This window comes from Pyxicephalus adspersus, chromosome 3 (assembly GCF_032062135.1).
Source record: "Pyxicephalus adspersus chromosome 3, UCB_Pads_2.0, whole genome shotgun sequence".
Classification (NCBI taxonomy): Eukaryota; Metazoa; Chordata; class Amphibia; order Anura; family Pyxicephalidae; genus Pyxicephalus; species Pyxicephalus adspersus.
Genome location: NC_092860.1, coordinates 45,478,224 through 45,494,907, shown reverse-complemented (window position 1 = coordinate 45,494,907; position 16,684 = coordinate 45,478,224). Strand labels below are relative to the sequence as shown.

At 35.6% G+C, this 16,684-nt stretch overlaps 1 protein-coding gene across 1 annotated transcript in view; it reads left to right on the top strand.

Moving 5' to 3' along the window:
- Positions 1 to 6,468, top strand: part of LOC140327390 (atrial natriuretic peptide receptor 1-like) — a 55,001-nt gene extending 48,533 nt beyond the window's left edge. The window contains exons 22-23 of the mRNA XM_072406780.1: positions 1,322 to 1,413; positions 2,837 to 6,468. Coding sequence (XP_072262881.1) covers positions 1,322 to 1,413; positions 2,837 to 2,998 — 254 coding nt within the window. The 3' untranslated portion in view covers positions 2,999 to 6,468. The remainder of the gene's footprint in view (positions 1 to 1,321; positions 1,414 to 2,836) is intronic.
- Positions 6,469 to 16,684: the final 10,216 nt, after the last annotated feature.

The following is a 16,684-nucleotide window of genomic DNA, read 5'->3' as shown; positions in this document are numbered from 1 at the left end:
GGCTACAAATTACTGAAGTTTTACAAAAATGTCCCTGAAAGCCGCCATTAGTATAATATATAGACTGCCATTGGGATCTAATTTTTAAATTACTAGAATAATCTGTTTTGCAGATTTTTTGAGTCACTGGCCTACAGTAAGAAAAAAGATCAGAAATTCTGACTTTTCTATGGCTACAGCATTGATAAAGTATTGGCCCACACAAAGGAGAATGCATCATTATACTACATGCATGTAACAATAATGTACATATGTTTATGTCATACTAAATATCACAACAAATTCAATGTTGAAATTCAATATAATATTGAAAGTTCATAAAAAATAGTTAATACTATTTGAATGGAAAATGTATATGGAGGTCACTAACCTGGAAGTGCTGCTAGCACAGAGTGCCTGGAACACAGTGGCAAATCCTTGGTTGGTAAAAATGTACGTGTATGTATTGCAACTGTGTATTTAAACTGGTGCGCACCGTTCACATATGCCTAGAACACTATGGCTTGACTTTGTTAAATTCAGAAAAAAGATACTTCTTACAAATAGTTTTTTGCAGGCTCTATGGGCCGTCTAAGTAACCCTGCACTTTTTTTTTTTAAATCAGTGGTTGTCAACTCTCTCTCTTTCTAGCAATATATGTATTAAAGCATTAAGCATGCTTTCCCAATGCATTTTTTTATTTAATGTTATGAGCATTTTGCTAGCACTGTAACCAGGACTCTTCTACATGTATCACAATGTAACTACAGCAGAGCTTCCTATTAATGGTTCATAACCACATAATAGTATGTCTTTTGTTTGATCATTTGATAAAGTATCTATTCAATAATTCACTGATGTGCTTTTAACTTATTGACCTTATATGAGCATGGGGAAATACAAGACAACTGTGATTGTTTGCTTTCTCATTAAACTGTAGGTGTACTGTTGGCTATATGATGTACATGGATAAATGCTACGTCTGTAAATCCACAGAAATGCTCATCTGTCACTGCCCAAAACACTAAGCCTTGGGATAATATTAGTGTGCTCCCATTCCATCAGCTTAACTCTACATATGGGATTGTTTAGCCTTCAGTAGGCTTTACTATGAAAACGCTTACACTTTATGTTTTGAACCAAAATCATCCTAGATAATGAAAGTACTGCTGTAACTCAAGGGAGTACAGTGCTCCCGACCTGTCAAGCCGGTAAGGACCTGGGCTCCGTTGGGTAGATGAGCTTTATTCCTACAGGACATATTATGAAAGCTTATGAGAGCATACGCATAATTTTAAGATGTGATATATATATGTGTGATAAGATATTTTGTTCTTTTCAGCCCTCAAAATCCAATGCAGCCCCACTACATATGAACTTCTGAAACAAATTGGAGGTTATATTCTGGTGTGCCGTGGGACATTATCAATTAAGGTAATCATATAGAATGTTTTCAGTAATAAACATTATCTTTTAAGCTGTGCTGTATGGGTTCAATTACAGATGCTGTAACATATTTTCATTTTCATTTTAATAGATGGCATTGTATTCCTGAATGTTACACAAAACAAATATGAATATGCAGTATAATTATGCATAAAGTAATTAACTACCTAACCTAACATTTAATTATATGTGTTTTCAGTTCAGCTTCCTTTTCAATAATTTTTATTGATATAATATCAAATATAACAAAATAGAACAAGTGAAACTGTGTACATAGAAGAGAAAAATGAGAATATGTCTACTGTGCCTAGTGGCACAGCTTTATAAACAGATACCAGTCCAAGGCCCTAAAATTATGGTACTGTCTGTTTCCCAGAATGAAGCCATAGTTATAAATGAACACTCTGAATTTGAAAACAAATAATAAATTGTAACCTTTAGTTAACAAGGAATGAAGAAATAAACAGTTAGGACCTCTGCTACTACAACTAAGCTTATTGAGGTAATAAAGGAGAGACATACTGAAATAAAAGTGACAGAAGCGAAGTGGAAACAGTAAGCAGTTAGAAAGGGAAAGGAAAGGGAGGAAAGGAGGTTTTCAGTTCAGTTTAGATTGATGTATAATTTGTTATATTAAGGATTGCAGGTTGATAAAGAAAACAATTATTTCAAGCTGGTAAAAGAAAAATTTGGTCATCGGATCATGTCAGACTAAACTCAGACATAGCACATCAGAAAGTAGAGACCATTTTAAACAGTGTTTTCACTATTTCACTATCTAGGGATTGTTAAAGATTATTACTGAGAAATAAAGAGTTTACAGCAGTCTCTTTGTACGGTATTACTGATCTTCTTTTAAAAATGCTAGTTGTCTGACAGTCATGCTTATGTTCTGACTTCTACTGTATATTCTTCATTTTAATGATTGATAACAAACATGTCACCAGAGAAATGAGAACTCCTGATGTTTATTTATTTGTTATACAAAGGGGTGCACGTGCCATGGGGTGTTGTTAGAATCCCCCCTAGGACAACGGAGCAACCTGTTGCAGGGAGAACCTGGGTCCTGCAAACAAGTAGTTGTTGATGTAGTTTATGTAGATAATTTCCAATACAACATCCTTACAGATATATATATATATATATATATATATATATATATATCCCATACATAGGAATTAAAGTAAAATGGCTGCATATACTGACAGATGCCATCAACGGAGAAGTACAATTTTCATATTTAACTGAAAGCATACATCAATTATTGGAAGTAGTAGTAGGGGGCTGTTACCAGGTATAACCTAAAGCACTATTATAACTGGATATACATGGACTTCTGAACCCTACCCTGTCAGGTACCTAAGATGTTTAATTACATTGCATTTATGCAATTTACCTGTGCTTTTCTTAGGGCAAAGGAGACATGACAACTTATTGGCTTGAGGGTAAAACTGGAACATCAACAAAGAATATCAGCTCTGATACCTCAGACATTTTTAATAAAGTTGAAAGAGAAGCATATGATCTCATACCAGGAGTACTTTCAACTGAAGCACTGTCAACCTCATTCTGAATTCTGTACCTTTTTTTAAAAAGAGTATACAATCTATGTAATTCCAATTATGGAAGAATATGCTGGTGAACCTATTTTATCCTGATCTAAACACTGATTTACAGGAAATCACAATGGATTAGAGACTTGTGCAATACTGGATGGCATTCCTCATAACAGTTTGTTGACCTAAAGTTTTTGTGAAGAAGGAGAATATTTGCAATAGTGCAAAAGTCAGTGTGTTAGCTCTTGGACTTAATTGTGAAGGATAAACAACATAAGTGCATTACTTGAAGGTTCATGTTTCATAAGTTCCTCGTAAGTAGTATTGTTGAGAAGTCTCATCCGATTGGTAAATTTATGGTAAATGCTTCTTTCTCACTATTACTTCTATAGCTAACATGACACCATTTTATACTTGGTGAATATTACCTAGTCCTTAGGATTGAAACTCCAGTACAATAATTCCTTTTTTTTATCCCTGTCAACTCTTATTTGTATCAGCAGCTGGACTAGCTATACTTGAATTTCTTTATTATACCATTGTGAAGGGTGGGGGGGGGATCACTTTGCATTTTCCCAATGCAGCAGGAAGAGTCCATGGCAGCTATAGGACAGATGTGTTAAAATCTAGTGTCACGTATTTAGTGAGTGTTTAAAGAGATCATGGGACATACATTGAATTTTTTTTTTTTTAACAACAGATCTTAGTAGTTGATGAGCCAAGGAGTAGAAAAAAAAACATGTATATGATGCTTTTCTTCAATTTGAATAGATCACATGGTAATATTTTTTTTTTAAGTTAAAGAACACTTGAGACACACAAGTGACTAGGTTGAGAAGATGGCGAAGTTAAAAAATATAATTTTGCCCTTTACCTACCTATGGCAAGAATAAACTGCACCTAAGTAGAAAAATATAGGAAGTTAAAGAAGGATTTCTTACAAACCAAGTACATACATAAAAAAGGCATGGTCTCACCAATGATTTTCAAAAAAGCTTCACCCAGAGTTCTTTACGCCTGCCCTCAGTACTTTATTAAGATGTATGCACATTGTTTTATGCACATAATTTTGCATGCCTTCTCACCAGCAACCTTACAAAGCCCACACTCTATTGGGATGGTGCGGCCACAATGCTGCTTTGTTAAGTAGGTTTAGGGGGCTAAAATGCCTTCAAAGCTTTTTGCACCAGAAACTCGCCAGATGCAAAGTCACACAGTTGGCTGATCCACAGAACCCACACATCAGCTAAAATGCAAAACATTTCCTTGCTTTCTAACTTTCCAACAACTGGAAAACATAAAAAGTAGCAATAGATAAATTCAGCTACATACAGTACAAAGACATTTTAGTAAAGGGTCTTTTGGGTTTTGCTTTACATGTTTTAAAACTGCCCTTGCTACCGAGGAGGGGGGCCGGGGGGATTGTGTGCTAAAATGCCTATATGATAATCATCTTCTGTTCTGCATAAATATTATCTTGGAAGGTGTTACTCCTGGTCTTCCCCAGGACATAGAGACATCTGGTAATGAGCCCTCTAAAAAAAGTACCTTTTGGGACCAATAAAAAAAAAATAACCAAACTTTCCTGGCCCAGAATGGCACTAAGGAGCACACAATGTTCTCTGCAATAAACTCATTTATATACATATACATTTATCACATGTCAAGTTTTTATATTGTTTTTTGACAACTGTTTTTTATTTTGTAAATGTTAATAGCATATATGTATGTGTTGAATTGAATGAAAACAATAATGGATTTAAATATAGCATGTTGCACAAGATTACTACATTGGTAGAGAACTAATGAATTCATAAAACACACATTTTTGTTAATTATACTTTGCTCTTTTTACCTTAAATGAAAGTCAAGTATTTTTTCCTTCAACTCTAAAAAAACTTTACCCCTCTTCAATGTGTCTTACATTTTTACAATAGTGTTCTTTAGTCAAGAATTATGATATATTAGAGACTATAGCTGTGCACAGAAGTTCAAATATTTTTGCTTGAAATGATGATTAGTGATCGTTTTGGTTGCTACTGCCAAGCAATGTGTTCTATTCCATACGGATGAAAGGGAAGGTGAGCAGGAGGGTCTTTACTGGAGACATTACAATAGCTGCCAAACAACATTGTGGGGAACTGGAACTGTATTTTCAACCAAGACCAGCCTTACCTGAGGAACTCCTAAAATAACTTTTAGGTCTCAAGGAACCCCTGAAATAATGTTGAGGTCTTGGGGAACCTCTGGTAAAATCAATTTATTGGTGAACACCATACAGGCAACTAAAAACCTATAAATTATATTTATAAGTTTATAAGATAAATATTTATACTTATATTTATACATAATCATATTTATGTACACTGACCTTTTGACCTGTGACTTTTGATTTTCTGAGCAATAAAAAATCCTACTCCTACCCCCGAGTTACAGAAACCAGACCTAATGATTGGACGGTCAGGCACACACTGTGGGGTAGCACATGGGAATGGTATGCATACCTAAAGCTGGTTTAATATTAAGATGTTATGGAAGAAAATGTAATTATAGGATGCATTTGTAGAATAAAGCAAACCTGTCTGTTTATCCAGTATGAGCAAAATATAGGTTAACGTTAAATTACAATTTACCATATGTGAATGCTTAGGAACATTGTAATGCTTCACAAAATAACAAGCAGGGAAACTGGAACATGGTAAGGATAACAAAGTATAGCCTTTCAACTGACATCCCACAATTTAGTCTTTTATTACATAGTGTTATATTGTGGTAAATTGTTTTCAATTGAGTAAAATTCTTGGCATATTAAAATCATACCAAACTCCTATTATGGACCTAAATAATCATTTTTTAAGTTTTATTGTTTTGTAAGCTATTACCATTGGTATAAGTTTTATCAAATATGTAAAATGTATAGTTGAAGTTGCTCTTGAAGCCTCATGATGGCCTTTATTAGTATTTCTATTTTTTAGTTATCATTGCTGTCTGTTAGATGCCATTTTGTTACACTCTAGGAACCCTTTAGTGTGATGGATTTTAGTAATTATTATTATGGCATTACATCTACAACGTGCATTCAGTAGCATTGTTTGTGGCGTAAATGAAGCATATGTAACATAGTTACTTGCAGTTGTTCTAAGTTTAATAATAAAAAAAAAAAAAATGTAAAATGAAAACCTGACATCTTCAGAATATCTTCTAAACATCTTCTTTTCTGAGCCAGAGAGGGTGAATATTATCTAATTTACTTTACCAATACAAAGGTTCTTTTTTGACAATTGTCAGACACAGAAACTCTTGTGTCCTTATTCTGTGCATTCTAGTTAATTTATAGACTCCAAAAAAACTATATCTGCAAGAACAACTTCTACGTTTTTAATTTATCAAAAAATTCAAGATTGTTTGATGTCTATTTTTATACTGTATTCATGAATACTTCTATGTTTTTACCAGCTTTTCCAATAAATAATCATCTTCAACATTACCGAACAAGTCCATATGAATGAAACTAACTACTACCAGCTTTTATCTGACCTTTTTTTTGCATTTTTTTTACTCTTATTTTTTTTTCACTTACATTGATTTTCATTTTTACTTTCTTATTTGTCTCATAATTTTCAAATACCTTTGCTTTGTACCAAAAACAATATTTTGTCCTTTTACACGGGACAGAAAAATGTACATTTTATTTCAGTATAGCTATTTGTTTTTAATCTAACACTGTTGAAAACCAAAAGATTTATTAGAAAAGACAATCATGCTGTCTTTAAAAAGTGATAATCATGCATAACAATATTTCCAAAGGAAAGCCTAGTTTATCCCTCCAACAATATATATAGTACTTAGGGAAATGTAAAATGTCGTCTGGTCCATAAAAGATATACAGATACGAGACATGAGGTGGTTAGTTAGTGTGCCATTCTCATAAATCTGCCTATAAATCAAATGGAGGCTTAAAGTACTCCTGAACTCAGTAGGATTTTTTTTTTTAAAGATATGTATTCCTGTTTCAAGTACCTGTCACTTGAGTATCAAGTATTTCAGACACTGGGCCTGATTTATTAAAGCTCTCAAAGGCTAGAGAGGATACACTTTTGTCAGTGAAGCTGAATGATCCAGCAAACCTGGAATGGATCTGGTCCAGGATTTAAAGCATTTGCTAGCAAATAGCAAATTACTTTGAATAAATACTTTGAAGAAATCCATTCCAGGTTTGCTGGATCACCCAGCTTCACTGATGAAAGTGTATCCTCTCCAGCATTGGAGAGCTGTATGAAATAAGGTCCACTGCCTCTAGGGTAAGACCAGCACTGATGTGGATGTGTCTGCAGGAGCCTCTAGGTTTCTCTGCTGGGGCAAGATGGGGCAGACTCACAATTTCAGACCCCACAACTTCCTAAGGCCAAGAAGGCTATTTTGCACTGTCTATGCTAAGCAGCAAGTGTGTGGCTGTAGGTTAGACTGGCTGTGTGTCAGTCTGTATGTTGAAAAAAAAGTAAATTTTGTCCATGCCAGCCAGGAGGCTAAATATTTGTGTTCATGGACTTTATGTGGACACTAACCCCTGTGAAGGAAGATTGTTTATTTTGGTTGCTGATTTTGCCAATAAACACAGACAGCAGCCCTAAAGCAAAGCTGGTGTGTATAGATATACAAGTATTCTGTATATCATGTTCTTCGGTCATTATATTTCACTTATGAATTGACTAAAGCATAAGGAAGAGACCAAACAGATCCTAAAGTCTTGCATCTTTAATACCTTGAGGTATATACTGAAGGTATATCACTGAAATGTAAATCAAGTTATTTTGATAATGAACACATGCACAGATGTTCTTAACTTATCCAAAATGGCTGGTCTGGTTCTCTTCATCACCGTTACTATCATCCATTTCAAGACCCTGCGCCACATATGATGGTGCTCTGTTATTTGCTGGCTGGGAGCACTCCATATTTACAGTCAAATTTCCCAGTGCCTTCTCACAAGTTAAAGTTGTATTGGGTGAGCAGCTGAGAGTGTAAAGGAAAACTAGGAAGTCATAAGAACATGATTTTGGCATGCAGCTAAATAGGTATGAGATACAAATGTTAAGTATTATGTACAAACCATATATCTCACTGGATGAAGTGGATATTCACCCCGATGTATTACTTTATATTCTTTTAATGTGTTTAATTCGAGTGTAGATGGTTGCATTTTTTCTATCTGCTAGCTGAGTTGTAACTTTGTAAAATGCAAATAAAGTTGTTGAAGTGTTTCCTGCCCCTGGCAGTGGCCTTAGATACCACACCAGGATATAAGGAAATGCAGAAAGTACAGGGGCAGAGATGAGAACATGTGCTCAGCCAGGGTAAGTGCCTGCATACCTTCCAGAACACACTGACTGCTGTGCCTGTGTATAGTGCAGTATTATATTATTACCCTCTGTATTACTGGGGTATTTGTGATATCTGTTATCAGAGATTATTTCCCTTTGTAATAATGGGGTATATGTTATATCTGTTATCAGAGATTATTACCCTCTGTATTAATGGGGTATATGTTATATCTGTTATCAGAGATTATTACCCTCTGTATTAATGGGGTATATGTGATATCTGTTATCAGAGATCACTTTGGGATATCCCTACTGTCAGTGTATCAGCTACATACACAAATATATATGTGTTCAGCCCTTTCAGTTATCTTTGCTGATCTGCACCCTCTGTCTAGTTACATCTAGCATAGGTTAGGCATCCAATGGCCCAAAGGGAGCAGAGGTCCGGTTGCATTGGCAAATTAGTGTGATTTCTAGGGTCTAAGTGGTAGTGCGGATAAATTGTTCCTGAACTCCAGAGACTTTGCCTGCATCCCTGCATCCCTGCAATCCAGGATCACAGCATACACAGCCCAATTGTCAGTTGGAGGATCTCCTTGCTGCTGTTTTCAGGATCATCTCATCAGGACATCTTTGTTACCATCAACTCCAGAGGCCTCTGCAACTCATCCTGACACTGATCAAAATTGGAGGTATTTGTGGTTATAGACTGTATATATACCCGGGTATATCTGTGCACAATTCCCCTCAGGACTCTGCTATGTGTACTCATTGATGTTTATGGATTTTAAATATTTTTATTACTGTTTTGAGATATAAAGCTTACAAATACTCTAACCTGTGTGTTCATTTAGCTGCAATGGTTAATGTTGTATTCTGGGTGTAGTGGTTCCTCAGGTGCTGTCTTATATTACTGTTATTATTTCTGGTTAATGTCCCAGGAAAGGAGCCCCTCTGCTAACAGAGACCCTGTCCTGGGTGGAGGCACTGCCATCTTTATTATTATCCCCACTCTTCCATATAGCGAAGGCCCAGGATCCTCTCTGTTATCTACAGGTTAGCGCCATAGCCTGGTTTGTGAGGGTCATTTACATCACCCCCCCCATACCAGGGCTACACAAGCTAATTAGGTCAATGCTGATAATAATTCTGGAGATGCTCAATGGTGTCTATTTTTGCAAATTTTGACTGATTTTGGTCAGGCACAATACAACTAATATCCCATGCCAATAAAAAACTGCTTTGTCACTTTCTTTATTAACCTGTTTAGAAATCAAATGGTAAATACCTTACAGTAGAGCTAAAATTCCTCTTTCAGAATCAGGCAGGGCCTTATTGCAGAATAGGACAGGCGATGTCCCTTCTGAAATAAAACATACCTATCTGATACCTGGCCTCTTACGTCAAATAAATGCATGCACTTGTCATCATAGGAGGCCAGGATACCGACCACATCCCGTATTCCCGGCAGCTAGGACCTAATGAATTCCTACATGGCATGACTGGGTTAATCCAACCTTTATTATATATTTAAAAATCAGTCAGGTAAGGTTATTTTATATTTGATTTTTTATATAGATACATTTGATTAAATATAGAGACATTGCCTATCCCTTCTGTAATAAAGAAGTTCTGCTTTATTTTAGTGTTTTATGTGCAGTCACATGGCCACAGTTTTGTATCGCTTCTTTTGCAAATAGTGGGCAGGGGATTTCAGAGGATAATAGATGAGAAATGTACGTAGCCATGCACCAATGTTTAGGCTGATTTTCAGTTTGATTGGCAACTAGAAAGTATAGTCAGCCTCACTCTGGAACTGATTTGTGGAACTGGGAACTGGACGGATTATCAAGTATGTGCAAAGTATTATCACATTTCTGGCTGGAGATCCACTACGCGAAAAAAAAATCTTGTTTGTAAAATTCACTTCACTTCATAATTCAGTAAAATATATCTAAGACCTAGGGAACATTTGCAGGAACACAAAGGTAAAATTAACTGGATTATGAAGATTTCCAAATGGAAAAATGTTAAGAGGCATTGCTCTATAGAAACTGGTCTAATCTGCAAAACTACAAGCTGCATTCACATTTTAGAGTCTAAAGACCATTTTTAAATGTTACTAACCATGCTTTCTTATTTTATAATACAAGTATATAATACACCTATGTTGCTAGTCTAAAATCTAGAAAACTTTGGAGGACACAATAATGGGTTTGACTTTAAACTGTTCATTGAAATACTCTCAGTTGGGCGTGTTTAATTCAAATAAAAAACATAAAATGAGGCAATAAAAAAAATAACAACTAAACTAATGACAAGGTAAACAGAACAAAGCCAACAATTAATGGTTTATCATTTCACCTTTGTCATACCAACACAGACCAAAGTAAAATAGAAAAAAAATTATCTGAAAACACAAAAATAATATATAATTTAATACCACTCCTGACCAGCTAATAAGCTGTATTATCTTTACACCGAATGCTTTGATGATCAAGGTGAATTCCTCCAGTTCATAATCAATTCAAACCTTTTATTATTCCTCAACTCTGCTTTCAAAGAAATAGGTGGGTGTATCTTGTATTGAAAGTTTTGTTATGCCTTAACACTCAGATGGCAGCATCTTTTAAACCCCCAAAGTAATAAATGGTCATAATATTATTATAAATATATTTAAACCCAGAAACATAAATGTAATATATTGCAGCTTACTTGTCCATAGATGTGGTTCTTGCATCAGTTTTTTTCAATCTCTGCTTGTCCTAGGGTAACAGCAGTCCAAACCACTGCACTGCAGTGTCTGATTTATTAAAGCTACTCAAGGCTGGAGAGGATACACTTTCAACAGGAAAGCTGGGTGATGCAGCAAACCTGGAATGGATCTGGTCCAGTATTGAAAACATTTGCTAACAAACATTTCAGGTTTGCTGGATCACCCAGCTTCACTGATACAAAGTCACATCATTTTTTTTTGTCTTTAAACTTTAGCAAGTCATCATGACATTGTCTACATAGCTAATTGCACTGAGCTCCTGCCATGTGATTGACTAGTTAAATATTTGTGTTAGTGAATAGGTATGAGGGAGCGAGTTTTTAAAACTCGATCTCGCTGCGAATTTGGGTGTTCTCGTTTACCGAAATTGTAAGCGAGAATGGCCAGTGTAAATTCGCCGATCGCGCTCGAATTTAAAAAAAAAAACGCAAGTTGTGCTGATTCATTCATTCATTGATGCAGCTGCCTTCATTGATCAGCTCAGTCTGCGATCCCTGGCACTAGAAGTTATATAGGGACAAGTCTCCCCATTCAAAACCACTAGTGCTCTCTGATTGGCCAAGGAAACGAGGTTCTGAATGGGGAGGCTTGTCCCCATTTAACCTCTAATGCCGGGGATCACAAACAAGATTCCAAGGGCAGCAAGAATGATTGCAGCCCTGAGAATCCTTGGCAATCCTGAAGAACTCTCAACTGAATTTCTCCATTGAGAGTTCATCTGCAGTTCAGTTCCCATGGTCACTGGGCTGTACTTATCTTACTCTATTGAGAGTTCATCTGCAGTTCCACTGTGATCCCCAGCACTAGAGGTTAATTAACCTCTAGTGCCGGAGATCTTCTCAATAAATGCGGCCGTGGTTAACTAACCTCTAGTGCCCTGGGGATCGCAAACAGGAGTATTCCCAGGGAATCCTGGGAATCCTCCTGTTATAATTTCCTTGATCTTCCAATGGTTTCGTGAAATCGGTTCCCCGAAATTTTGTGGAACCATCAAAAGTTCGAGGAAATTTTTGCCTTGGGAAATTTGGAAAGTAATACACAATAAGCTTGATTTATTACAGTTCTCCAAGACGAGGAGAAAAGATATATCATGGGAGAATTTGGCTGATCCAGCAAACTTCAAATGGATTTGGTCCTGGAATAAAAACATTTACCAGGTAATTACATATGTTTTGTTAAGAGAACCATTCCAGGTTTGCTGGATCACCCAAGTTCTCCCATGATAGTCTATTTTCTCTAGTTTGGGAGAACCTTAAAAAAAACTAGCCCATAGTTTTGCTGTTTGCTGTTCATTTGGCAGGTATCCTACTGGATGACAGAATCACATGTTTTATGCTTCATCCTTACCCCAATAATGCCGAGCCCTGTTCCTGCTACCATTTCAGTGTATTCAATACTACTGGTAGTCAGGGAATTGCTACTGATTGCAGTTAAAAAATATTAATGTGACATTAGGGCAGAAATACTATAGTTTACTTCAACTACTCAGGAGACTGTAAGGGATTTTGGAACTAGGTGGATGAAGGATTTGTGTGTAGATTGTTTGATGTAGGCAAGTTCTGAAGTGTTTTTTTTTTTTTTTTATGACCGCAATATCCACCAGTTAGATCACTGCTTTCTACTGCTGTTCTTCAGTTTATAACCTGTGTTGGCACTATGGTTTGTTATTAATTAATCACCTGTCTCAATTAAAGGTTCGCAGTTATGTGACTAGTACAACACAGTCTGCATTCCTTTGCAATTTGTTTGTCTGTCACCATTGTTATTCCCCACAAATATACCTAAAGCACAAAATTGTGTGTACTTTTATTGGTCCAGTAATAGTTTGTACATTTGCGAATGAGGAATTCCATCCCATATTTGGGTGATGTGTTTTAAAAAGATTTTTGTTACAATTGTAATGTTCATCCAAAAAATGAAATCACATCTCTGCATTTGCTCATAAAGTTCCAGTAGCATATCTTATAAATTCATGAATGGGTAATTTAACTCAATTCCCGATACACCTGTGTTTGAGCATATATTTCCAGTAATACAGTTTATACATTTGCAAACAGGGAATTTTATTCACGATTGGGTGATGTGTGTCAAAAGCAATATCTGTTACTATTGCTAATTTTCAAAAAAAAAGGTTTTACCTTTGCATTTGCTTTTGTTTGCTGTAACACATTTTATAGTTTTGTGAATGGCAAAGTCTGTTCAAGATTTGTTCCAGAGTGTTTTATAAAGCAATTCTGTTACCACTGGTAATTCTACACAAAAGAAAGCCTATTTGGTTATGTTTACAGTAGCACAGTTTGTACTTTTGTAAACAAGGAATTTATTAGTGATTTCGGTGATGTGTTTTAAAAAGCTTTTTCTTTTACCCTTACAGTTCTACTCAAAAAAAGTATGCCTGTGCATTTCCTATTTCATATTTTAGTTCAAAAGTAACATGTACAGTCATGTAAATTTTTGAAAAGGAAATTTTATTCCTGGTTTGTGTAACATATGTTAAATGTTACTATTGTTAAAAATAGGAGTAGCACCTGCAAAATAAAAGGAAGGGGCATTGGCACTCGACATAGTGGGTGGGGGTGGAATAGGCTCCTTAATCAGCTTCAGCAAAACCAAGCTGTGATATGTTTTCACAGACTGCAAAACCACAGACATGCCTGTCATTTCTAAAAATCCATTCCTTACAAAACTGCATCCAACCGAATTCTGGGGAGACATGAGTAGCTTTTTATTTCTTCCCATGCCGACAATAAGCAGTTAACTCTTATAGGTCACATTACTGCATGGCAACCCTCACGAATCCACAATACAAAGCCCAGTTCCAGAAGTCATTTTACCAGAGAAGAGGAAGCAAACATATGTCACTAGAAGAAAGTACTTTTAAGCTGCCTATGCACATACTTTCCTGCTGAAAACAATCTGATCACACAATCACAGTTTTTCCACTCATGGTCTACAAAAAGCAAGGGAAGCAGTGTTGCAGACAGTTTGTACTTATCCACAGTTAGCGCCCACAATTAACATTTGGCTGTGATGAACAATGAGTATGTCAGCTTAGCTTGGATACCCACTAATTTCAGAGATGAAGACCTGATCAACTATATCCAAAATGGATCCGAGCTTGCAGAACCTGCACCAGTGATACTTGTCTACCCTAACAAAAGGATCTTATTAGAAAGGGTTTTTATCACAGCTTTTATCAAGATGAACCAGGCTTGGGTCTATGATGGCTTTCACACACACCTGGTAAATTACACCAATTACTGCAGAATGCTGCCAAGACTTTCTCTAGGGCTGAGCATATAGTTATTAAATTAAGATACCACCCTCTACCTGGTGATGCTGCTGCTACTGCTATGATGCTTCTGTTTTCCTCTCAATACAGTATATCTTCATTCTGCAATAATTCTAGTTACTTGATGCCTAACAATCACAATGCTCCTGGCATAAGCTTTATCATTTAAAATCAACACCCTCCACTCCAAAAATAGTTAAAATTGAAGCACTAAAGCTCTAATTTTTGGAAGACTTATGGTGCCAGTGTCTAGCTGTGCAATAGGCTAAATTAAATTGCATACCCATTTACTGTTAATACAAGGGCTAACATTCTGATTTTTTGTTACAAAGTAAGCATTTTCTACTTTGCAATGCCATGCCATGCAAATGGGGTTCACAATGTACTTTTTAACCTGCTAACCCAGAGGGCTACTGATCTAATTTGTAATTACAGGGACAGATAACTAAAGAGTCCATGTCTGCCTCTGCCTTACAAACTTTCCTACAACTGCCAAGAAAAAACATTGTTAGCCAATCCTGAAGAAAAGTAATTAAAGGAAGAGACCAAAACACAGCTTTTTGACTAATACTGTTTGCTGACACTAGTTGAGGCTCATAGCCAGAGAAAAGTGTTTTCTATTTGCTAACAATTGCCCAAAGTTTAGTCTTTGTTACTTTAATATTACTGATTTACTTGTTGCTGCATTCACACAGACGTCATCTTGCATGAGAGCAGCAACTTTGGAACAACCATTGCTCAAGAATTAGGACCAGGGTGCTTTAAGCCTTAAAGATAAATTCAGATCCAGTTTAAGGATGTTAAACCCATATTTAAATGAGATTGCTGACTGTCACTTTTAAAATCTTAAATGCTAGCAAGCTTCAGTAAGCTACAGCAGTGCTTGACATTTAAATAAAGGATGCTGAAGCCTGTTATCAGCTTATGTAAAATGACAGGCAATAGTTACATTTAGATTTACTTTTATCCTCCTTTTAACTGGACCCAAAGTTTATTTTTGGAAGCTTATACAAAGTTGCTTGCAGCTTGTTCAAAGCTTTACAAATGTTTTAAAAATTATTGCATGCACGCTGTTTATAGAGAAGCTGAATTGTGTATGCGTATATACAAGACTTTAATGAGTCAAGGTTTTACATTTAAGTAAGTGATGACTTTGCAAAGTTTGAGTACATGTATTATACCCATTTTATGAGGGCGAGTGTAGTGGTGATTTGTCTTATTGAGACAAGGTAAATAGTATGCATGGTGGTATGGTAAATCAAAAGACAAGCCAACCATAACTTTTGGTACCACATCAGTAAATATCATACCTGTATCCACGCTGCTAGTCCTCAATTGACTAAAATATTAAAATTGTTTCATCAATAATTCCATACCTGTTATCAACAATATCAGCTTTGGAATGTACATTATAAAAAGGGTTAACATCTGGCCAGTATTTCACTGACCATTCTGGTAATTTGGACTTTCAGTGTCAGTTATTTTTTTTGGCACTACAATAATACTGTATGTATTGAATGGTCTAAGCACAACGGCAGAGCCTCTGGTTGCTGTTAGAGAAGTACCGTATATTAGTATCATCAATTAAATATTATATATTATTTATATTTGTTATTATATATATTTATATATTATATTATATATATATTTGTTTTAGCAGCAGGTTTTCCTGTTGTTTCTGTATTTTCCCTACAGTCTGCAGTAAGAGTAATAATAGAATAATATTATATAGGCTGTGATTAAAATGTCTGCCATGTATTTAATTCCCAGCCATATATTACTACATTTTTAACTATTCGTCAATAAAGGGAGTGTTACTGTTTTGATTTCTATTGAATAGTTGTTCAACCATATAAATTTAGTAAATAGACAATGGATTAAATTTTAATCTGTTAACATGATAAAACAGATCATACACTAATCAAAAAAGTGATTTTCTATTACCCATTTAAAGCAACCATCAGACATTGGGAAAATGATTTGGTGGGTTGTTTACCTATTGTTGTTGTAATTGTTTTGGCGTCAAAATAAATACATTATCATAAATAAATTAAGCTTACCATGACCATATATTATATGATTACTATACATCCATACTATGGAAACAAGTCATTAATACCTCGTGTGCCTATGTCAAGACAAGGCAAATCTGCCGTTTTTGACCTAACTACCCTCAGGTATGCCTGACAGCACATTATTCAAACAGAACAAAATGATTTCTAATGATCGGTACACTGAGTATCCGGAATGTCAAGGCAATGATATGTGCCAGGTTAGTACTCTTAAATTAAGCTCTGTATTTTGCATTTTAAAT